General features: G+C 41.3%; 1 protein-coding gene across 1 annotated transcript; it reads left to right on the forward strand.

Annotated features, from left to right (window-relative positions):
- Positions 1-14194: 14194 nt before the first annotated feature.
- On the forward strand, positions 14195-24258 carry RAX (retina and anterior neural fold homeobox; the record flags this gene model as incomplete). Its single annotated transcript, XM_083353530.1, has 3 exons — positions 14195-14480; positions 17200-17438; positions 23806-24258. The coding sequence occupies 3 exons, from the start codon at positions 14195-14197 to the stop codon at positions 24256-24258; spliced, it is 978 nt and encodes a 325-aa protein (XP_083209656.1).
- Positions 24259-25095: the final 837 nt, after the last annotated feature.

Genomic DNA, 25095 nt, shown 5'->3' on the forward strand with positions numbered 1-25095 from the left:
TTCTATTGTCATTAAATGGTTGGAGGTTTTTGTAAATCTTATTGTTAATTTGCTTCAAACACTGGGTGGGAGATGAATTCAGTATTTTAAATAAGAACATAAATATGTGAAGTGGTAGTCCCTTGCTGTACACCACCATTTTTACTTAATTAAACCAACTTTCATTCCTCAAACAGGCATAAAAAAAGGTAAAACAATAAAGTTGTTGTTGATAGTGGCCATGTGATACAACCCTTATCCCGCTTGATAGACATCGCAGGTGCAACCAATGTAAAACAAAGCTTTCATTATGTGATAATGGTCACCATCTCAACTTTTTTGATGACCCTAACAAACAGAACACTACCTTTTATCATCATCTGCACATTTTAAAATTGATTCCCTTTATTTCCCCATCATCAATAAGCAGTCTCTCCAGCCACAGGATTTCATCTGTTTGATCTCGTTTTGGGAGCCTTGTCTTTATAGCCTGGGGTGGCATGGCGGCGCAGTGGTCAAGATGCTGCGCTTGTTGGCTGGAAAGCCAGCAGCCCAAGTTTGAGACCAAGTGCCATGCGACAGGATGAGCTCCTGTAATTTTCTCCAGCTCTTGAGAATCTAGCAGTTCGAAAGCAGGCAAATGCAAGTAGATAAATAGGTACCAGGAAGGTAACAGCATTCTGTGATGTCATACTGACCACATGCTCGCCGAAATGTCTTTGATGTTGGCTCAATGGTGCTGAAACAGAGAAGAGCACTGCCTCCTATAGTTGGCAACGACTAGCAGAGTAAAATCCCAGGGACTCCTTTACCTTACCCTTTATAGCCTTATGCCATATTGGCATACTTACCATCCATATAACTTATTATTCTTATAACATTTTTATAATTATACTTACATGAGATGTAATTATGTAACTTAATATCACTGTGAGTTGGGTGACCATATCAATTTATTTACGAATACAAATAATAAATACATAATATCATATAATTTTATCTTAATTTGTTATATTAGTCATAATCAGAAAAGTCAATAAAAGTAGATCAAAACTATTGTTAAAGTATTTAAAACATAAAAAGAAAATGCTATGAAGAGGAAGATGGTAGCTGGTGGTCTTTGGAAGCCTCAAGACAATGTAGTGCATATTGCCCTTGTAGCCTATGACCTTCTCTGTGATATTTTGGGGTCCTGGACTTCTGACCGAAGACCCGGCTTAAGTTGCATCCTTGTGCATCAACTGTTGATCTAATAAGATGCAAAGGGAACTACTTTGGGTTTGACGTTCTGAATAGCAAATGTCTGCAAAATAGGCAGACGTGAAAGACTGTTTTTCCACCCTAGAAAAATGGTGTTCCGGCAAAACTGTCCATCTTGCATGCTTCCTAGAGGTTTACTTGACAAAGGTGAAGTTTCAGTTCTGAAACAAGGTGAGTCCCCAAGGGATCAAAAGACAGCATAACCAGGACTGGCATCTTAAGCAATTCTGATCCATTACAGTTGTTTCCCTGAAAAGGGAAATCAAGGCAACAAATGAGAGAAAAGAAACGACATGCAGGAGCAGAAAGTAAATTGCCTCTGAAAACATCCCAGAGAATTACAAAACAGTCTGGAGATCAAAGATTAGCAGGGAAAAGCAGGAGATTGAAAAGAGAGTGTGTCTCTGTCTTGTGTTTCTCTCCCTACCACCTTTGTTTGATGGTAGGAAGGGCATCTTCTCCATACGAAGAGGATATTTTGCTTTATTGACTTGCCCAGCGCTACCCTGATTTTTTTAAAAATCTCATCCTGTACTATACAGCTAGTCCTCGAGCTACGTCCACAATTAAATCCCAAATTTCTGTTGCTAAGTGAGACATTTGTTAAGTGAATTTTGCCCCATTTTACAACCTTTCTTTCCACATTTATTAAGTGAATCATGGCAACTGTTAAAGTTAGGAACACACCTGTTACGTGAATCCTGCTTCCCCATTGAATTTGCTTGTTAGAAGGTTGCGAAAGGTGATCACATGATGCTGGGGAATATAGCAACTGTCATAAATATAAATCAGTTGCCAAGCATCCAAATTGTGTTCACATGACCACGTGGATGCTGCAATGGTCTTAAGTGTGAAAAATGGTCATAAGTCACTTTTTTCACTGGTGTTGTAACTTTGAATAGTCACTAAATGAACTGTTGCAAGTCAAGAACAACCTGTATAGCAGTAGCACTTAGCCTTATATACCGCTTCACAATGCTTTACAGCCCTCTCTAAGTGGTTTATAGAGTCAGGCTATTGCCCCCCAACAATCCGGGTCCTCATTTTACCGACCTCAGAAGGATGGAAGGCTGAATCAACTTGAGTTGGTGAGAATCGAACTGCTGGCAGCTGGCAGTCAGCAGAAGTAGCCTGCAGTACTGCATTCTAACCACTGCACCACCAGGGCTCTTATAGCAACTTCTCTCATGCCCTTGAAGTTGATCACTACCTTGCCAGTTTGGATCAATTGTGGCTGGGTGATGGCCATCAAGCTGGTCATCTGAAAGTACCCTCAGTGGTCCTACTGGCAAGGAGTAATGGCCCCACCCACCTCAACTTTTCTTTTGATAAGCCTCCAAAATACTTTTCAATGTATTCCAAAAATAATTGACAGATAAGCAATCCCATATTGTAGGGACCATCACAATGAAAGCTGACCTTCCTTCCATGTTATATAGGGTGTACGATGGGCACCTGCAACGTCTCTCGGAATGAACAAGTTGGGGGAGCTTATTCATGAAATTTTCACCAAAGCAAATCTTCAAAACACTTCAGGGGGAAAAAAATGTAGATAATGTTGGCATTGCAAATGAAGGCAAATATATACATTCCAGAATAATATTGCTGGATCCAATCTGAATTAGTCACTGGAACCAAAAATTTTATTCTTCCAGGCTTTCGGACTTGTGCTGGAACCCATCATTAGGAAAAGTTTCCTGATGATGGGCTCCAGCATGAGCCCCAAAACTTAAAAGAATAAACCTTTGGTCCTGATGACCAACTCAGGTTGAATCCTGCAATATTGTCATTTTTCAAGCATCTTTCTTGAAAGTCAAGTTTAAATCAATGCATCCAAACAAATGAACAAAATAAAAAAGTTAACAAGCTGCTAATTCAAGAACACCCAAATCACCCTTAGTATAAAACTGGAAACAAATCTACCCCAAACATCTGTAAAACTCACAGTGGTTTTGCCTTCTTCTTTGTTTTTAGCATCTTGAGCTTCCTGACTGGTTATAACTTTGCACATCTTTTCATGATTTCACAGAGGGAAAAACCACTGCATTAAACCAGCCCCAAACTCTTGACCTTTGAATGAAAATGTGACAGGAACATCTTGAAACTCTGAATGAAAGCATGTGGTGGTTTAGATGAGCTAATTAAATTTGTCAGCAAAGATAGGATAAGCATTTTTGTGGTTTAAGAGGTCAGAGAAGAGCACATAAGCAAAATCATCAAACTGACAAGATTCCCTTAAACTGAAAGACCAAGTAGAGTTAACAGGTTCAAAATATAATTATCTAGACAATAGTTGGAAACCAGGATAGGTGAGAGCTGTTCTATTTCATTGCTCAGTATCTCATTATCTCTCTTCCACAAGGTCAGTGATTTGTTATATGGTTGATTATATTGCAGTGAAACTCACAGAACCAACTCTGATCTTAACTAATGAACATATGCTAGTAAAGATATCCTCAAATCCATGAAGTCACAACTTCATCACACGCATCTGCAAGCCAAGCACATGGACCTCCCATGACAAATATGTTTGCAGTATTAGATATGCCAGTAGAGACTTAAGTGTGGAAAGAGTTCAGAAGAAAATCAGCCCACTAAACTCCCATCATGTGGACCTAGTGTGTCTCTTGTTGGCCAAAAAAGCAGCTGCCCAGTTGGGGATTTTCATTCTTCTTACAGTTAATAGGATTTCTGGAGCTCAAAAACATCATCCCATCAAGATAAACGTCTTGGGTGCCCACTTTTAAGCAATCTGAATGCAATTAGGCTAATTAGAAAACAAGTAAAGAAGGATTGCATTAATGTAGCTTTACTGGGTGAAACTCAGAAATCTTTATGAGAGGAGCAGGGGGAAGAAAGAAGAGGGAAGCGATGAATTTTACAAATCACTGCGGTTTATTCACAAATGGCATAAAACCAGTGACTTACTTAAAGCTTGCTCTTGTTGCTACTTTAGATTATTATTTCCTCAAATAACAGATTGCATTGGAAGACTCAAAAGATTTAAGAAAACTATGAAGAGCATTGTTCTTCAAATAGCCAGGTTATAGGCTAACACTTTCAATTTTTTTCTAGAAACTGATTGGGAAAGCCAGTGGATTTTTAGATGTGTGTAAAGTACGGTTACTCATCCCAGCTTCTGCCAACCTAGCAGTTCGAAAGCACATAAAAATGCAAGTAGAAAAATAGGGACCACTACGGTGGGAAGGTAACAGCGTTCCGTGCGCCTTTGGCGTCTAGTCATACCGGCCACATGACCATGGAGACGTCTTCAGACAAGCACTGGCTCTTCGGCTTTGAAACGGAGATGAGCACCAGCCCCTAGAGTTGGAAACCACAAGCATGCATGTGCGGGGGAACCTTTACCTTTATAAAGTACAGTACCTGGTGCCCATTGCTATTTTTTTTAACACCTTGTCATCTCCATTCTGAACCAATCCTGTAGATCTCTAGGAAATGTGCAAGATTCTGTTTGATATTGGATTCATGATATATTGACTAGAGTCCTGTCCCATCAGGTGTCCAAGCAGTAGTCAATAATATCTCCTTGAGCAAAACAGGTGCTGTCTGCCTACTCCTCAAGTGGCTACCCTTTGATCCAACACTGAAAAAGTTGGAATGTAGAACAGAATAATAATAAACCTTTATTGTCAAAGTACAACATGTGTACATTGAGATTAACTGAGCCTCCCCCCGTGCTCTCTCTCCCCCCAACACACAGTGACAACAAACCCTCCATCCCACCACACCATGTGAACCAACTACACCACACACCGGCCTCCCAAGTCAATTCTGCATAAGATTATGTCCCATTTCAAAGCCTAACAGCCCACGAATAAAAGCTATTTTTCAGCCTGTTGGTACGGCTGGCTATATTCCTATATCTCCTACTGGATGGTAGGAGAGTAGAGATCCCGTCCAGGTTGTGAGTCATCCCTGAGAATCTTCCTCACTCTTCCAAGGCAGCGAGCCCTGGCGAGGTCATCCAGTGGTGTCAGGGAACAGCCCACAATGTCTTGTGCTGTACTCACCACCCTCTGTAATACTTTCCTATCCGCGGCTGTCAGACCGGCATACCAAACCACAATACCATGCAAGAGGACGCTCTCTATGGTAGACCGGTAAAAGAGGGTCATTAGCTGTTGTTCTACCCTGTTCTTCCACAAGACCCTAAGAAAGTGAAGCCTCTGTTGGGCCTTTCTAGCCACCTGGGTTGTGTTACCTTTCCAGGTCAGATCTTCACAGAGGTAGAGGTAGAGCTGGAAGGGACCTTGGAGGTCTTCTAGTCCAGTCCCCTGCTCAAGCAGGAGAACCTCCATACCATCTCAGACAAGTGACTGTCTAGCGCCTCTTCTTAAAAATCTCGTGATGGAGAGCGCCCACGAGTTCTGGAGGCAAGCTGTTCCACTGGTTAATTATCCTCACTGTCAGGACGTTTCTCCTTAATTCCAGGTATGCAGTAATAATAAAGCATGAGCTTTATTGAGAAAGCAAAAAAAGCATGAGAAAGAAACTTAAGTTGGCCTTTGGCATAAGAGAGAGGGAAGGGGAAATGCTATCAGACTTTCAGGATTCTGTTATTATAACCTCTATCAATAAATGAGGCCTCTAATATTTCTGGTAGTCTCTGTTTTCTAATCTGGCTCTCGTGAAGAGCTTGCAATCTGGAGATCCTTCTGAATTCAATTCAGATTCGATTCCTGATAGGACAGGTGGAAGTCACAGCCAGGAGGACCTTTGCCCAGCTTCAGGGTGTATCAATTCCACAGCATTTTTTGGTACTAGATATACTGAGAACAGACACCCACTCCTTCATCATCTCTCATTTGAATTACTGCGAGGGACTTTGATGGAATTGCCATTAGACACACCATTTAGAAACTGAATTGGCTACTGGCGTATTTCTAAATGGAATTCAAAGTCACAGAATCCCAGAATTTGGTGAGACCACAAAATAGACAAAGTCACCGAAAATGAAGAAGCTAAAATGCTCTGGGACTTTAGAATTCAAATAGGTAAGCTTCTGCCACACAGCACCCCAGGCATAACAATTTTCGATAATGAAGACAGAAAAGTCTAGATAGTGGACACTGCTATCAGTATTTACTCGTGAGCAAGGGTACGCCATTACTGCTTCTTCGTCACGCTGTTGTTTGTAAGCAGTCTGTGAGATCTTGTGTCAGCAGCTAACTATGTGATCCACTGTTTCTTCAGCTTCTTTGCAGAGACAGCATTTGCCTCCTGTTGCTGTCATCTCAATTTTTTCCTTCTCATTTTTATTACTTAACTGGCCAATATCTCTGCAAATTGATGGAGCATAAAAGAATTCTCAAATAAGTTCTTTAGCCTTCTTAAATAAAATTGTGCAAAATGGTGGTAGGAACATCAAAAATTCATGGGTTTTCTTGATCTCACACATTTTCATTCATTTATATTATAAATAGGTTTGTGCTTGTATGTATCCATACCCAGATAGGCATACTCACATAGCATGATATGGATAACATGTAAAAAGCATACATGGTAAAACCAGCATGTTGCTAACCCATGGCTTTTGCAGTGATCCTCGACAGCTTCCAGAGGTAATAATATAATTTGCAAAAAGGAGACTGGAAAACAGTGATTAAACGTTTGGACTAAGAATGGAAAAACCTTTGCATAGATGCAGATAATGATAGTGACATGAAGATGTAGAAGATATATGTATACACACCTGTGGATTTTATTTTACCTTATTTATAATTAGACTTCCATGGCTGCCCAGTTGGAAAGATTCAGAGCAGATTATATTAAGAACACCAGAAAAAACAGGCTTAAGTAGTCCAAGCTGCCCAATTATGACCAAATGCCCTCATTAGGCACAGAGTGCTGACTATTGGGGGGGGGAGAGAGAAGGATGCTAAAACCTGGGGAATGGGGAACAGACTGAGATACCTCGGAACCTTGCTTAACTTACTGCAGCAATGCAAACACCCCACACCGCAAAAGTTGGTTGCAGCTGCATCTGCTCTTAAAAAAAAAAAATTCTAAACCAACCCGGCAATGCATCAGAAAATCAAGAGTGATTCCTGCTTCCCACCAGAAAGATGAAACAAGTGAAAAAGCCAGAACGGGGAAAGCAAGACTTTGCAGAGCAGCGAAACAGAGCAGGGACTGAAGATGGAGAAAATGGTGAATCTTTTTAGGGGCAGCCAAAAAGAGGGCCTGGGAAATCACAGTGGCAAGAACAAAAAAGGATACCGTCTGACATCAGGAGTTTTTCAAGTTCTTCAAATCAGGAGCTGGGTGGCATTGGTACAGCGCCTTTAAAACAAAACCCAAAAAAAAGGAAGAAAAAAAAACAGAGTTGAAAAGACAACATATTAGGAACATCGTACCAGCTATTCACTGGCACTACTGGATTCCCCAAATTACACAGCAACTGGGATGGGGCACAATGCTCCCCCAGCTGGAGGCTTTGAGCGCCCGCGGTTGCCTCTACAATGTGGATGACCTGCTGTTTGAAACCAGCACAAAAGGCATCCCCAAGACTTATTGGTTCAAACCCCCCCCTTTTGCAAAGCAGTCAGTTCTTTTCTCTTTTTCCTCCCATAATAAAAACAGACTTGCCCAGCCATAGTAGGAAGAGCAGGGCAAATGATGGGAAGAATTAATTGATGGAAACAAAAGCCTATTAGTCCTTTAACCACATGTGGGCAGAAGCTTAGGGGAAACACTGCCAATCTTGGTTTAGGAGAAGATCAGCCAGGCTGGGATTTTCAGGTTAAATGACCTCCCTGCCTGCCTGCAGCAGCAGTTCATTGTTTACCTGAATTTCACTTTATTTGGTCTTTATATATATATATATTCTGGATTCCCACCCACTCCCAACCCCCAGTTTTGTTAGTTGCCCTGAGGACATCTCTGAGTAGAAAAGCAAGATGCATATGAAATTATTTCCATCTCTCATCGTTATTTTCCCTGATAGCAAATTGGCATTGATAAGCAAAATACTTTCTCTGCTATTTTCCTGACATCAAGATAGACTGCCCCATATATCAAGGTTCTATTCCTTGACTTTGAAATAAATTAGGCATCACTTTCTGTCCATCTGACCTACAAGTGATGTATAACTTATATCTTTGTGAATGAGATTTGTCTGGGATTGAAATCGAAACAGATCTAGATCTGCTTAATAGATGGGGATGGGGACTTGCCAAGGATGCCAGGTCCATGAACCAGACTAGGAGAAAGCCACGACAAATCATTTTGGTGTTTTGCCAAAAAAAGTTATATTAAATGTGTTTATGTAGTCGCCAAAAATTGGATTTAATTCAAAGGAGCTGTACATCATACACAGAGACACATAAGTCTGTAGCACTTTATCACACTAGATCAGGGGTCTCCAAACTTGGCAACTTTTAAGACTTGTGGACTTCAACTTCCAGAATTCCTCAGCCAGCCATTAAAGTTGCCAAGTTTGGAGACCCCTGATCTAGATGGACAGAATATGATGCCTTATCACTTTTTAATCATAAGAACATGCCAAGTACCTATGGGGCAGTCTGTCTGAATGTCAGGTGCCTGATGTAATATATCAGGGCTATGCCCATTTGGAAACTAATTTGGAAGTTGTGCTTCAGACTTTTTCATCAGAAGTATAGAGTTGGAATGATCATCAATGTCATCTATTCACCTCTAGACCCCTAGGAGATTCCACACATCTTAAAGCTGCCAAGAGTTTCTTGAAAAATGATCATTTGATCTTGAAGACTTCCAATGAAGAAAAGCTCTGCAGCTTATGGACCAGCTAGTTCCACCAGCTTGTAGCTCATAGGATGAAGAAGTCCCTCCTGATGTCTATCTCCCTGCTAAAGAGTGTGAGTTTGAAGCTGTAGTACTTAAATTACATTCTCAATGGAAAGATATCTATCAAATAATTAGATGACTTCTCAAAGCAATCTATCCTTATGCTTGATATTTCATAAGAAACTCGGAAGGAAAATGTTGAAAAGGTCTGGTCCAAGGAGAAATACTTTGGCCTCCTAATGAGAAGGAAGGACTCACTGGAGAAGAGCCTAATGCTGGGAAAGATTGAGGGCAAGAGAAGAAGGGGACGACAGAGAATGAGGTGGCTGGATGGAGTCACTGAAGCAGTAGGCGTGAGCTTAAATGGACTCCAGCAGATGGTAGAGGACAGGAAAGCCTAGAGCAGGGGTAGGCAACCTTGGCTCTTTTATGACTTGTGGACTTCAACTCCCAGAATTCCTCAGCCAGCGTGAGGAATTTTTTTTAAAAAATGTGGGGCCCTTGGTGCTCCCAGAGCTTGGTTGTTTGATTGCAGACATTTCGTCACCAAACTAGGTAACATCATCAGAGCTCATTGTTAACACTGACTTGTTTTTAACATTTTTAAACTTTCTAACTGTTCTATTGTTCCTTTATGAGGTTGTAGGCCCACCCAGAGTAACTTGACAGTGAAATGGGCCACACATAAATTTAATAAATAAATAAGTAAATTAAATTAGATTAGATTAAATAAATAAATAAATAAATGGTGAGCACAACCGTGTGACTCAAACCCACCTCTTTTTACATCCATCATGTATGAGGTAGAGAATTAACACTCCCCCTCCACTTTCTAAGTCAGAGGCTTCTGCAGACTTGGTGGGGGGGGGCACTTTGGCCTGCCCAGGTCCATCTGCCCAGCTCAGCCAAAGTCGCAGAAAAGCACAATCTGGCTGACTGACAAGAGAGAATTCTTGAATTCTTTCCGAGGGTGTCTTTCAGCAAAGGCTGGGCACCGAATGGCCCCGTGTGACTCAGTGGTTCAATCTCTTCTCACAATTAACACATCTGTATCTTTATTATCCAGTGAGATTCTGGAAGCATCTTTTTGGCTGATATAAATGCACTGCTTTTATTAAGAATGCTTCCTTTATTATTATTATTTTTCTCCATTAGCATGTTTGATGTAATTATTAATTTCCGTGGGATGTTACAGGATGGTACATTTAATATTGTATCCTGGGACGATTAGAGAATACTGTTGTTGTTTTTTTTAAAAATTGCACTTGGCTGTAAGGGAGGGGAATCAAAATCCCTAGAACACCTGCACATTTAGCTATATTTATTCAGGCCATTTCTATTCTCTGATTCCGCCTATTTATAACTACCCACGTGATCTTTGTGCTGGATCAAGGAAGTTGTTGTCCCTGTAGGGCTTTTACACCAAAAGAATGACGTTTCTCGTTTTCTCACGATATCTTGCCCTTTCTATTACAAATTATTATTATTATTATTATTATTATTATTATTATTATTATTATTATTATTATTGATTGAAAAGTTTTACAATACATTTTTTAAAAAGACAAAACCCCTCCTAACCCCCTCCCCTCTCCCCAACCCTCCCCAACCCCTCCCTCCCTTCCCCCTCCCCCCTCCCCGACTTCCCAGAGCTCAATACAGGGTATAAAAATACAAGCAATCATAGTCTACCTTATGCAAACAACAATAAACTATTAAATCTATCGCACTTTAACTCTTATAAAATAACTACAAGCAATATAAACATCACATCAGTACTTATTCAAATGCTAGATGAAACTTTTTAGTCCCATATTTATTCTGGATATAATCAATCCATCTTATTACGAATTATTTTAACCTTGCAAGCATGATTACGGGGTTAATCGTCGGAACAAAAGGGAACCTGCTGGACGAGGCCGCTCTTACTAAGGTTAGACCAGGGGTAGGCAACCTCGGCTCTTTTATGACTCATGGACTTCAACTCCCAGAATTCCTGAGCCAGCTATGGGAGTTGAAGTCCATGAGTCATAAAAGAGCCGAGGTTGCCTACCCCTGGGCTAGACGGGGAAAAAAAACCTGACGGATGGAAACAGCTACCTTTTTTTCCTTCCTTCCCGGTCTAACTCTAGCGCGCGCTTGGCATCTGAGCACGTGCAGAGTGTCAGGGCCACACCTCGGCTTTCGCAGGTCCGCCGTTTGGAAGCGGCTCCCCTTTCTGCGATTCGCTGTCTTTCCGGGATCCTGCTCGTCTGGGATTCCTTGAGGATCTGGCAAAGGAAGGGCGGGCGATCAGAAAACCTTACAGCAGGGGCTCTTCAAACTTGGCCCTTTTGTGACTCGTGGACTTCAACTCCCAGAATTCCTCAGCCAGCCATGGCTGGCTGAGGAATTCTGGGAGTTGAAGTCCACGAGTCACGAAAGGGCCAAGTTTGAAGACCCCCTGCCCTACAGCCTGCAACCACGACCTACGACTATTCTCAACAATTTCCAATCAGAAAAATCCGCCGTCGGCGGTACTTTTCGGAGCGCTGCGAAATTGCTGTTTTCGGGGGGGGGACTCGAGTTTGGGGCGTCCTCAGTTTAGCGCGCTGGGAAAAATAGGACAGGGCATCGAACCCGGCAAAATGGGCTTTTTTTCTTTCTTTGTTGGTTTTTCATTCCGAAGACGGGACTTTCTTGGTAGGTCAGATCTTGGGAAAGATGGAGAGCCTTGGTGGAGCAGTGGGCTGATGCCGCCTTAAGTAACACCAGCTGCCTGCAATTGGTGCAGGTTCGCATCCCACCAGGCTCAAGGTTGACTCAGCTTTCCATCCTTCCGAGGTAGGTAAAATGAGGACCCAGATTGTTGGGGGCAATTGTAATAATGCCGCTTGGGGTGTGTGTGAAAGCCCTAATAAGCAGGCATATACATGGAATGAAGGCTTACTGCTAAGCTTGTAAGCCGCCCTGAGTCTTCAGAGAAGGGCGGGATATAAATGGAATTAAAATAAAATATAAATAAATAAAAAATAAAGATCGCGCCCCACTGAACCGAACTTTTTCTTTTCTTTTCTCTTTTAAAAAAAGAACGCGTAGGGGTTAATTCGTGCGAGCCAGCGATTAACACGGATGAAGAAGTTTCCTTTTTAGATGGGATTGTAAACGGAGGCTTAAGCTCAATCGAACTTGGGTGGTTCAGTCCCGAGCGGAATTTCGCGCTGAAAACGGTCCCGGTTGCAGGATAAAAAAAAAAGGTTGTTCTCACCTTAAGGACGCCCTTGTCGGCGATCGGGTTTAAATCGGCTTTAAAATCGCGCGTTTTGCTCTACTACTAGGCGGTCCGTAAAAGTTAAGTTAAACTTCACAAGGATGCGCCGCTGGGTTTGTCCCGTGTGAGAGAGAGGCAGAGAAATTAGAAATCATTTATAATTGGGGCGGGGGGGGGGACGAAATGGAAGAGAAGGGTAAAATATGCTTGAAAGGTCACCGTTTAATTAGTCCCTTCGGCATTATTATTATTGGTTTGATTTTTAATGATTTGATTTAAATAACTAGGAAACTAAGGGACCGCGATTCATCCCTCTTCAATCGGTGAGCGGATTTTTAAGAGTAACTTTTTTTGGGGGGAAACTTCTCAACATCATTTCCAGGCCGCTCTTGCCGTTCACTTCTGTTTTATCCCGCGATAGGAAACAACCCAATAAAATGTCCCAAACTGCCCGTAGCTAGTTTCTCTTCTTTTCAAAGAGCAACTTTAAAACAAAATAAATAAACTCCCTTCCTAAAATGTCCAATCAAATCATAAGTTTACCTTTAATGCATTTTTTCCCCAAAAAGCGAGGGGAGGTCGTTTCTTGCAGGATCCCCCAAATCGTTAAAAAAAAAAGACTTGCTCTCCGTTCTGTTTATTTTTTTTAGCTGACTCTGGCTAAGATCTTTCTCTTGCTCTAAATCAACATATTTTTTTTATTGAAAAGTTTTTCAATACATTTTATCTTTAACAATCCCTCCCCCCACCCAGCACCCAACCCTTCCTAGCCCTCCCTAACCCTCCCCCCTCCCCAGAGCTAAATACAAGGTATAAAGGTAAAAACAATCATAAACAACCATATGCTAACAACAATAAGCTATTAAGTCTATCGCACTCTAGCTCAGCGTTTCCCAACCTTAGGAACTTGAAGATGCGTGGACTTCAACTCCCAGAATTCCCCAGCCAGCATAGCTGGCTGGGGAATTCTGGGAGTTGAAGTCCACGCATCTTCAAGTTCCTAAGGTTGGGAAACGCTGCTCTAGCTCATGCAAAATGACTACAAGCAATACTAATATCACATCAAAACTTATACAAATGCTAAATGAAACTTTTTAGTCCCATATTTGTTCCACTTTGCTCTAAATCCACATTTATTCCCCACTCCGGATCGATCGCAATCGGAAGACAGCGAATTGCCTCTTCGAAGAAGAAGAGGAGGAGGAGGAGGAGGAGGGAGTGGGTGGGTTGGCTCTTCAAGGGCCCCCTCGACCCTCGAAGCCCCTCCGATCGCCTCCCGCTTTCCCAGCGACCGGTTTCCCTCTTTTGCCCGGCTGGTCAATTTCAGCGGGTCAATTTCCTTTTTGGAACGAGGGGGAGGAGCTTCGGCGGGGGGAGGAGCTTCGGGGGGAGGAGCTTCGGGGGGAGGAGCTTCGGGGGGTGGGCGGAGCCTGTCCTCCACTCCCGGCGCTCCTGCCAGCCTTCCCCGGGGGCAAAAAGCCTCCGAGCTCAGTCATCCCGGAGGACAGGACCGGGGCCGGCAGCGGCGTCGTGGCCCCGGGAGGCGCCCGCTTGGCTGAGAGCCTGCCCCGCCGGCTGAAGCGGCTGGCCCGGCTGCCCCCTCTGCTCTTCGGGCACGTTCGCGTCCCTGCAGGCGGCTGGGGTTGAAGCCGCGCCCCGCCGGCCGCGCTCGCTTGGGACCTCAAGCGGAGCCGCGTCCGTCGGGGCCGAGAGGCTGATCCGCCACTCCGGATCCCGGTCCGAAGAACCTGTCTCCGCTTCCGCCGCGCCCGGGCCTTTCCCCTGGCGCGGAGATCGGCGAACGGCGGCGGCGGGGCGGCGGCTGGCTCGCGTCCGGAGCCGGGAAGAGGCTGGAGGGCAACCGGTGCTCAGCCGGCGCTCTTCATGCACCTGCCGCCGCAGGACGCGCTCCTGAGCATGGGCGACGCCGGGGGTGGCGGCGGCGGCGGCGGCTTCTCCTCGCTGGCTGGGCCCCTGCTCAGGAGCCCCGGGTCGGGGGGTCCCTCCTCTCGGCTCCATAGCATCGAGGCCATCCTGGGATTTACCAAAGAGGACCCCCGTCTGGGCAGCTTCCAAAGCCAGGAGGGCAGCGGCGGAGCCAAGGCGGGGAAAGAAGCGGCCGAGAAGATGGGCGCCGGCGGGGAAGGCTTCTCCCAAATGCCCGCCCAGGAGCAGGCGAGCCCCAGGACGGGGCGCTTCGGAGGTGAGGGGTGGTGGTGGGGGGAAATCGGTCCGTTTTCTGGCACCCACAAAGGCTTTTGGATCTGAACATCCCTATTTCTCCGAATTTCTGGAGGTTTTAATGTGGCGTCGGTGGGAGCCATATTCAAGAGCCTTTAAAATTCCCCTTCTGTTATTAAAAACGATCGTTTCAGTGTCAGTCCCTATTTGTGTTGCCTTATTTTGTAAAAATAATATAGGCGGGATGGATGATATTAACAAGTAAAAAATTTTATTGACTGTAAAGCTTCTTTCGGTGATTGAAGCTTAGCGGTAACAATTAGGTGGCCAAAGTATGTGAAGCTGAAACTCAAAATACTTTGGCCACCTAATGAGAAGGAAGGACTGACTGGAGAAGAGCCTAATGCTGGGAAAGATTGAGGGCAAGAGAAGAAGGGGACGACAGAGAATGAGGTGGCTGGATGGAGTCACTGAAGCAGGAGGCGTGAGCTTAAATGGACTCCAGAAGATGCTAGAGGACAGGAAGGCCTGGAGGAACGTTGTCCATAGGGTCGCGATGGGTCAGACACGACTTCGCAGCTAACAACAACAACACCAATTTGGTAAAATCTGGAATAGGGCAGTCCCTTTGGACTGAGAGGCTTATTCCACTCCTCCAGCTTTAAGGGACAAAAGTTAGACTACCTAACCCAAAGGGCATTTGTGGGACACCTTTATAATAAAGGTGTTTTTAATTACCCCAGAAAACACATTTAGAGATGCTTTCCAGCACCTGCACCATCCAGACAACATTGGAGCTTTGACTGCTAAAGTTCCGGGCCAGGGAACCAGAAGAATTAAAGTCCCAAAGCATTTGAAGGAAAGGCGCTGATGAAGATTGATCCCTGTTCTATTGGAAACAAGTGATCCATTTCTAAAGTAGTTCTCTTGCTTACAGGCATTGTTCCATTTTTTTTTCAAAATAGCCTGCATGCTTTTTTTTTTGAAACTTGCCTGGTTCTCTGCTTTTTCTGTCCTGTGGTGGTTTGCCATCCATATGTAATTTCATCCAAGATGATCTGTCAGAGAGCATGGAGCCCATGCTCAGTGTGTGATGGATCACATACCCCAAAAGAACTTGCAGTTTTAATCACCATCTTTTTTAACCAACCATTCGGGTAAAAATGAAGTGATTTTTGTCCCCTCTAAGAAGAAACGTCTGTACTCTTCATAGGAAGGGATTTGAGGGAGCAATATATATTAAATAAGCTCATTCTGCATGCCCTTAGGATACCCCCTTGGAAGTAATTGGATTAATCTCTTAAGATGTCCATCAGGGCTGCCTAAATCTGTGGTTCTCAGATCCTTGGGTGAGATGGGCATATCAGTCATAACCAAAGCGACTTAGCATACCTTGACTTTAAAGGAACATGCTTATGAAGAAATCAGCTTTAGGATTACAGTTAGTTCTTTGTTCACCTACTGGGCAAGGCCAAGGTCTGTCTCTTGACACTTTTGCCATGCAAACCATGCCATCCTTAGGAACATCTGACGGGCTGCTGTGAGAACCAGAACTTGGACTAACACAGGAAGACACTAGTAGCAAGTTCAGAGAACGTGGGTCGTTATGATAATGGTGGTGACAATCTTTTCAATGTGGGGAAAAGAAAAGAAACAACTTACGGTGGGTGCAGAGTGATTGTGGATTCAGTGTTTCTTTGCTAGAGCTTCCGTAAAATATACAAGCAAGACTAGTGGCTACAACCCCTATTACATCCAAAATAGCTTACTTCTGGGTAGACCTGAGCAAGATTGGGCTACAGATGACAACTGGGGCAGCTAGTAATAGTATATTATTGGATCAGAGCAGTCGATTTTTACAAGGACTTTATGTCTATAGAGATTCTCAATCATTCAGGTCACGGTTGTCCCAAAGTGCTTTTTCCAAAAGGCAATTAGACTTTCTTAGGTTTTTTGTTTGAAAATGTTTTGCTTCTCATCCAAGAAGTTTCTTCAGCTCTAACTGACTGATGGGTAGATGGGAGAATGTATACATATAACTCTTTCCATTATAACTCCTTCCATTCTCCATCAGTCAGAACTGAAGAAGCTTCTTGGATGAGAAGTGAAATGTTTTAAAACGAGAGAGAGAGAGAGAGAGAAAGTCTGTTGGAAAAAGCACCATTGGGACAACATAGATTTTAAAAATAAATTGATAAAAGAGGAAGCAAAAGTACAGTACGGTAATGTTATTGAGATAATGGTTGTTAGGGCTGTGTACTGATTCAAACTGAACTCCAAAAAGAGTGCGGAGTATGCAGCTGTGTAGAAAAAGCACTTGTTGGCAATCCGTTAAAGTAGCAACATCCATTTCCAGAATGAGGCAGTTCCTGGGGGGGGGGGGGGAAGCGTGGCAGGTTTAAGGAATTGCTGACACTGTGTTTGAACTCCTGCATAGCTTCAAGCAATTTCCTGAATTCAAATCAGAAGCACTGTACAGTTCAGCACTTAATCGAAAACAAACAATTTCCTGCCAGAAAATCTCTAATTGGAGTGTACACCATTAGCTAGAGATCCCATGAAGGCTATCCCAAGTGAAACAAACAATCAATTGAGGGAACCGTTTGGGGGGGGGAAATAAAATGGGAGGAAACGATATCGACATCAAGGGAATTTGCATGGGTATGCTTAGCATCAATTGAATGTTCTGATGCAAATCCACTTAAAGGTAGATCAGGCTTTCCCTACTTCTCACTTCCCAGAAACCTACTGTACAAAACATTCGGACAACTGCTTGAGCCCAGAGCTGGCTGTTTGTAACAGTGATGGCAAACTGTTAGATGAAGAACAGCCCAAGAAGAAGCACAGAAGGAACCGTACCACCTTCACCACTTACCAACTTCATGAGTTGGAGCGAGCCTTTGAAAAATCCCACTATCCTGATGTTTACAGTCGAGAAGAGCTGGCCATGAAAGTCAATCTACCTGAAGTCAGAGTTCAGGTAAAAGACATGTCCTTCCCTTCCCTTCCCTTCCCTTCCCTTCCCTTCCCTTCCCTTCCCTTTTCCCATCTAGTTGTATCATGGAATTTTGATTAGCTAACCTCTTTTTTCTTCCTTCATTAGAGCATTGCAACACAACAGCAGCCTTGTTTTACTAATCCAATTTAAAGGCCCTTTCTTTCTTTTTGTATTTTTGCCCCTCTGGAGCTAATTTTAGATTTTGCACCCATGTTAAATGGTTTGTAAAGGGATTTTCTCTAATCTGGGTGTGTGAGTGTGTGTGTGTGTGTTCTAACATTTCAGAGCGTAATTATTAGTGTTTGGTTTCAGCACCTGTAACTCGTGGTCCTTCCACTCATGGCATTAAGAGTCCATATAAAAGGTAGATTGTGCCATTTGCAAAATCACCTAAAATCGCAAAATGTACATGTAAAAATGAATTAATCTCTTGTTTTGCTTTCTGTAACATTCACCTTATTACAAATGTAAGGTTTTTCCATATTCTTTCTGGATAGGTTTGTGAATAATTGTATTTGGCATGCGCTTTCCCAAATTTCCACATTTCTGCAAGCAATTTTCAGGAAGATTTGCCGGATGATATAAAATTACTTTCATGTTTTTTGATTCTAGAGATTCGTCACAAAATTTGGAGAACTATCAAAGCCCACTTTATATTCTGATTCAGTGTTAGTTTGAGCAATATAAACGAAGCTTGTTTGTATTAAAATTTGATCCAAGTGAATTTGTAAACAGAAGTCTTTGTTTATTCATTGGATCCTATAAATCTCGGGATGGCGAGAGAGGTCCAAAAATGGAAGATAGAAGTTTAATGAATTACTTTTTAACTGAGAATACTGTACTGTAGAAGACAGCATGATTAGTTGATAACCCACCTTTCGTTTTAGTGCTTCATTCCTTTAGCTGTTATTTTTCCTTGCAAATTTCAAAATCAGAATGCCCCTTTCTTCCAAACAACCACTTTAAAGTCTGTTTGGAGTATACTTGAAGGTAGTTATTTAACTAATTATGGGAATTTTGAAGCTGAAATTAATTAAAAGAAAGCAAGTGTATATGTTAATCACTTACGTTATATGGTACACATTTTCTTTCATGTCTCAAAAAATTAATTGCAATGTAATTAACTAAGATCAAACTATTACCGTTTCCATTTTAAAGAAAATGCATTTGTGCCCTTGGCATGAGTCTTTTTAACTGCTTGATCAAATCACAAAGAAGTCATAAGTTGAACCATTAAGTCAAGCTAAGGGATTTAATTATTATGCTTAGCCTGTAACTGCAGCAAATTGGGAAACAGTCCCTTTCTTCCATCAAAATTGGCACTTTTATTTATGTAGGACAGCCCCATAGACTGTCAGACAGAAAGAATCAAGTACAGAGAACTTTCCAGTTGTTAAAGCTGCGGTATAGTAGGCATTTATAATGCTAACAGCTCTGTGTTAATAAATATGGAATAAGACTGCCTGACCTAGAGATTAGAAATTAGTTTTGCATGATATACTATAAAGATGAATAGATGCCTTCTTAGAAAAAAAGAAATGCCTAATGAACATAAATAGAGACATTATATCAGATTACTAATGTAATATAACTTTTTACTAATGTAATATGATTTGTAATCCCTTAATTTGGGGTAATGCTGGGGTGACTTAATGTAGTTGAGCCTTTACTAGCCAGATGCCCCTTTTAATGTTATGGGGAGGGCAAGAACATGTAAGAATGGGGTCTATGTTTTGCATTGTAGAGAACAGCAAAACTTGGACAATTTGTCTTTTTAAAAAATAATTATTAAAAAATATAATTGCAATAGTAAAAATATAGCTAAAAGAAAGAAGAAAGAGAAGAAAGAGTAAAAAATGCAAAGGAAAGAAAACTAGACAATGGAAAGAAAAAAAAGAATATAGTAAAAAAAGGAAAGAATTATATAAAGAAGTGACTTCCAACTTTCATTACAAGAAATATAAACCACGTTAGCAACTTTTCACCACCTCTTAATTTATAGCTAATGATCTTTTGATCCCACATCCCACCTCTTATCTTTAAACAAATCCATAAAGCATCACTATTTCAGCCTGGTGTTAGCAAAGGTCCATTAAGGATTGCCAGAAATAATAGCATATTTATTTTAGCCTTGATCAAATAAACCAACTTTATATTCCTTCCTTTTTCTTCTTACAACTGTAGTCCATTCAAATAACGTCACAGAACTTGGTTTCTTTTCATTTCTTTTTTACTTCTTCTCTCAAGATTCATCCAAACTTTAACAAACCTCTTTTGTAAATCCAATATAAAAGAATTATTCAGGTTATTCTCTTAGTTTGTTATTTGTTATTTCTATTTTATTATATTAAAGCATCAATCAATTTCTGGTATGTCCATTTAAACATCTTTTCCATATCATTCTTGGAGCCTGTCATTTCTAGTTCCACTTTCAGCGTCAACTCTTTCTGTCTTGTCAGATGAATCTTGCTTCCCTTTTGCCATTTCTTCAAAAACATTTTTGCTACGTATCTAAACATATTATGACAGAGGCAGGATTGGAAATAATAACAGTTGGAATCAAAACTGGAGATAAAAACACAACCTGAGATATGCAGGTCGTGCCATTTTATGAGCTGGACATACAGAAGACTTTGAAGAGCTCATTTTAAAACATGTAGAAGGAAAATGAGAAATCCAGGATCAGTTTAAATAGTGAAGACAAAAGGAAAAAACATTTAAAGCTCATTAAAAAAGTGTAGAAGGAAAATGAGAAATCCAGGATAAGTTTAAATAGTGGAGACCAAAGGAAAAACACAAATCATTTTACCAATTTAATGAAAACAAAAATGGGTTTATAAACCAAGAGCTATAATAAGAGCAATTGTTGTGGGAGAGAGGAATGGCCACTGTCAACAAATTCAAACATGCATTCAATTAAAATTGTTTAGAACCCAAAGTAGGCTTAAAATGCTTCAACCAACATCTAATTTAGGGTGGACATCCTTATTTGTTGTGGTAATGGATACAGTGCAAAATAAATGGGAGCATGATTATTTGTCTTTTATAGATTTTATGGGAAGGAGATTTGAGGGGCTCCACCCCCCTTTAACCTGTATTGAATTTCTTTTAGAATGACAGTGTCCTGAGTTTCCTGATCAAAAGCTGTAGGAAATCTTGTGGAAAAAAATTTAGTTTAGATTTTAGGCTATTTAATAATCGGATAGTGAGTGCTCCTGAAACTTACTTGCTCTTCCATTGGGCCCTTTAGTTTTTGGCTCTAATATTAAAAGAGCTTGTATAGCATGGATTCACTTCTTAATAAGTAAATCATTTGCTCTCTTTTTAGTCCTACAAAATAGTTTTTCTGGAACATTGCCTTTGTGCACTAGACTTTTGTGGAACGCAATAATTAAGCAAAATTCTTCAAATTAAATAGACCTAGAATTCCAGTTATTTAAAGCAAAGTTTTAAAGACTTTCTAGTCTTTGTACTTTGTACATTTATGCTAACACATTATTTATTATCTGTTCACAACAATGTGAAATCATAGCTGCCAGTTCTTTAGCTTGTGTTGGTCTTCATACGCATCAAGTGCTTCCTATAAACCTAGGATGTCATAATGTATCTGTATTGTATATGTGCAGATCCAAGCCATGTGGACTTTTGTAATTAACTGATGGAAATTTTGTCAATGTACAGATTTTCAAAAGTACTGTCCAATATTTTTTGGTGTGGCACCCAGTGTGCCAATATCCACTGGGACCACCACAGCTGAGTATGCTATAATCTTTAAATTCCAATTTTCAGTTTTCAGATCTTGATATTTGGCAATCTCTAATTCTTTGTCTTCTATGGTCCTCTGACATCAATTATCCACACTTTCTTCTTTTCAACCCCGTTATATCTGGTGTGTTATAGGTTGAGTCTTTATCTGTCTGTAATCCCACTATTATTTATAGCCACCCACTCCAGTGGACTCTCAGTAACCTAGTAAACATAACAATTAAAAACATAAAGAAAACAAGACAACATGGATTTCAAACAACCATTAAAACAGTCTCCCCCATATTAATCCCAGCTGTGGGACCAGAGCCAAATTTTAAGGGCCTTTGGAGCACCAAAAGTTTATCAATGTTAATTGTTTTTTCTAGCTATATACATATGTGTACCTATGTTGCACCAATATGTTGCAGTTCTTACTTTATGGTAAATGTAACATAGGGCATTTTCCCATCAAATTTCTGTCTCCTAAATAATTAAAATATTTAACGAGGGAATCCCAGGTTTCAGTTATAAAACTTATGTATTTGGAACATCATTTAGGATGGCTCTTCAAAAGGGAAAAACATTGACAATTTTATTTATTTATATTTCATATTTCTAAACCACCCATTTCCCTCAGAGAAGGAGACAATTTTGTCTACGGGGCACAACTAACCGAAGTTGCTGCCAATCAGTCATTTTTATTTTAATGTGACAGAAGGGAACGCTTGTTAAATATATAATCTGAAGTGGGGGGAAAACTCCTATTAACCAAAATGTAATAAGAAAATATTAAAAATAATAAACTTAAAGTTTAATGAAAATTTAAATAAAATATCAGTCTGATTGATTGAAATAAATGTAAAGCTTTTTCTTCCTAAGCGTGACCTTTTTATAGGCACACAATCCTTAGCACATCAGTCTAAGCCCAAGCATGGATTTTAAGCCTTTTAAAGTTTGTTCACCCCAGTTTGGGTTCATGCGTAATATTCTCTGTGGCTATGCACAACATTGCAAAATCACAGATGACCGATCTTCATCAGTGCACATGGCAATTTGCAAAATATAAGTGGAAAAGACTCTGTCCTGAAGTTATTACACTTTAGAATTCACACCTAGGTAGAGAGCAAATAAAGAAGTCAGAAATAAGGAATAAAGAAGAAAGAATATGTTTGTTTTGGTATCTTCACTTGCTTATAGTTGTTCATGTTAGTATGAAGGAACGAAGAATGATGATGGGTGATGCTCTTCTACTTCCTCTCCTCCGCCAATTAATCAAAAAACAGCATTAAATAATCAACTCACCCTCAAAAGTGATCAGTGTAATGATTATTTTAAAAAGAGAAAATAATTATTGATTTTTTTTATAAACCTTACAACTCCAAAACCATTTACCAAAGTTACTTACTGGTGATATGGGTGGCTATATAAATCAGAAAAATAAATAATAAAATATTGCTCCAAAGAGTTCTTCCTTGAATTTCTGGGTTGGGTGAAACTTGACATCTACTGTATCTTCAGGGTTAGTCCTAAAAGTACCAGAAGGTTTTAAAGATAGGAAAGGAGCTTACATTTCCGTAAATTACACTGTGGACTACTAAGTATGTACAACTTAGATTAGAAAAGGGATAGTTCAGAATTTGCCTTTCCTCCAGTCCAAAACTTTGCTGGAGAAACTTGGATGTTTATTGTCTTTCTCACGATGATCCATGGATATGACCTAAAACACTTGGGAGGCATCATGGAGTAGATAACAGGTGTATCTTCTCACTTTATCTGTTAAAAATGAAGTCTTCCTCAAGTTGAGCTCAGCTCAACAGTATTTAAAAAAAGCTCTTTCTTCTCCCTCTAACACAGTGGCCCCCCAACCTTTTTGGCACCAGGGACCAGTTTCGTGGAAGACAATTTTTCCACGGACTGGAGGGGAGGAGGAACGTACAACCTAGATTCACTCACATGCAAAGTTTACAGTAGGGTTCGCACTCCCATGAGAATCTAATGTCTGATGTACTGAGGTGGAGCTGAGGTGGTGATGCCAGTGCTGGGGAGTATTTGTAAATACAGATGAACTTTCGTTCACTCACCCACTGCTCACCTCCAGTTGTGCGGACTGGTTCCTAAAGGCTGTAGGCCACTACCAGTCTGAGGCCCAGCTCTAATACACACACCATCATAGTAACAATAATTTAATAACAGTTGTTGTTGTTAGTTGTGAAGTCATGTCCGACCCATCGCGACCCCATGAACAACATTCCTCCAGGTCTTCCTGTCCTCTACCATCTTCCGGCATCCATTTAAGCTCCCGCCTACTGCTTCAGTGACTCCATCCAGCCACCTCCTTCTTTGTCGTCCCTTTCTTCTCTTGCCCTCAGTCTTTCCCAGCATTAGGCTCTTCTCCAGTGAGTCCTTCCTTCTCATTAGGTGGTCAAAGGATTTGAGTTTCAACTTCAGGATCTGGCCTTCTAAAGAGCAGTCAGGGTTGATCTCCTCTAGGACTGACCGGTTTGATTGCCTTGCAGTCGCAATAACAGTACAAAGTACTATTTTATGACATGAAAGGCATCCTTCTCTGGCGTGTGGCTAATTCTGAACTCTGCTTCTCTAGGTTTGGTTTCAGAATCGGAGAGCGAAATGGAGGCGTCAGGAGAAGCTGGAAATGACCTCCATGAAGCTGCAGGATTCACCTATCCTCTCCTTTAACCGCTCTCCTCAGCCTTCTGCCATTGGGACTATTGGGAGCAACCTGCCCTTGGAATCATGGCTCAGCCCACCCATGTCGAACAGTAGCCCCCTCCAAACCTTGCCTGGATTTGTGTCCTCCCCGCAAAGCCTCCCTAGCAGCTACACCCCTCCTCCTTTCCTAAACTCCCCCCCCATGGGACACACTTTGCAGCCCCTGGGAGTCATGGGGCCACCCCCACCTTATCAATGTGGGACAAACTTTGTGGATAAATACCCATTGGAAGAAGTGGATCCCCGGAATACCAGCATTGCATCCTTAAGGATGAAAGCGAAGGAGCACATCCAGGCCTTTGGTAAACCGTGGCAGACAATCTGAACTCTTTTTGGAAGAGGTCTCATTTCGTACATCTTCTCTTGGACAGATAAAGAGGACCATTGTTCTCAAGAGTGAATTTCAGTCTAGAAGTAAAGTGAAGACTCAACAATTAGTCAGTGGAACGACGTGTCTCCGGAAGTTGTGGATGCTCAATCACTGGAGGTTTTTAAGAAGAGATTGGACAGCCATTTGTCTGAAATGAAGTATGAGTTTCTGCTTGAGCAGGGGGGTTGGACTAGATGACCTCCAAGGTCCCTTCCAACTCTGTTATTCTGACAAGCCATCAGTTGCCTCCTCCCATTTCGCTTTTATAATCTTTTGGGTTCTCTGTCCTGTTTCCAGAACAGGACTTAGAATTAATTCTAGGTTTCCTTTGGATGGGATTGTAGGATTTTTTTTTTAAATGATCTCATCCTTTGATATCTTGGCTGGATAAAACAAAGACAATTGTAAATTTCATAGGTGCATTTTGTAAACATTAAAGCACAGATATTTTTGCATAATACTTTGAAGAGGTTGACTTGTGTCTGAAATCATAACTGAATATGTTTCATAATTTCTTCAGTAGCTGTTAGCCAACTTTAACAGTAAAAGATTCAGAGTGATACGGGATGCGGGGTTGATGAAAATGTGAGTAGGATAACTACTACTATTTTTTCTCTCTGCACAATCGTTTTATTAGTTTATAATATAAAATACAAAAATACAATAGGAAAAATAGGGGAGGAAAAAGGGAAGGAAAAAGTGTAGAAAAGAAAGGAAAAAGAATGAAAAGGCGTTGACTAACGACTCCCTTTGGAGTTGTTATAAGAATAAGATAGTAACATCAGACTTCAA

The sequence above is a fragment of the Vipera ursinii genome (genome assembly GCF_947247035.1).
Source record: "Vipera ursinii genome assembly, chromosome: 2".
NCBI classification, from domain to species: domain Eukaryota; kingdom Metazoa; phylum Chordata; class Lepidosauria; order Squamata; family Viperidae; genus Vipera; species Vipera ursinii.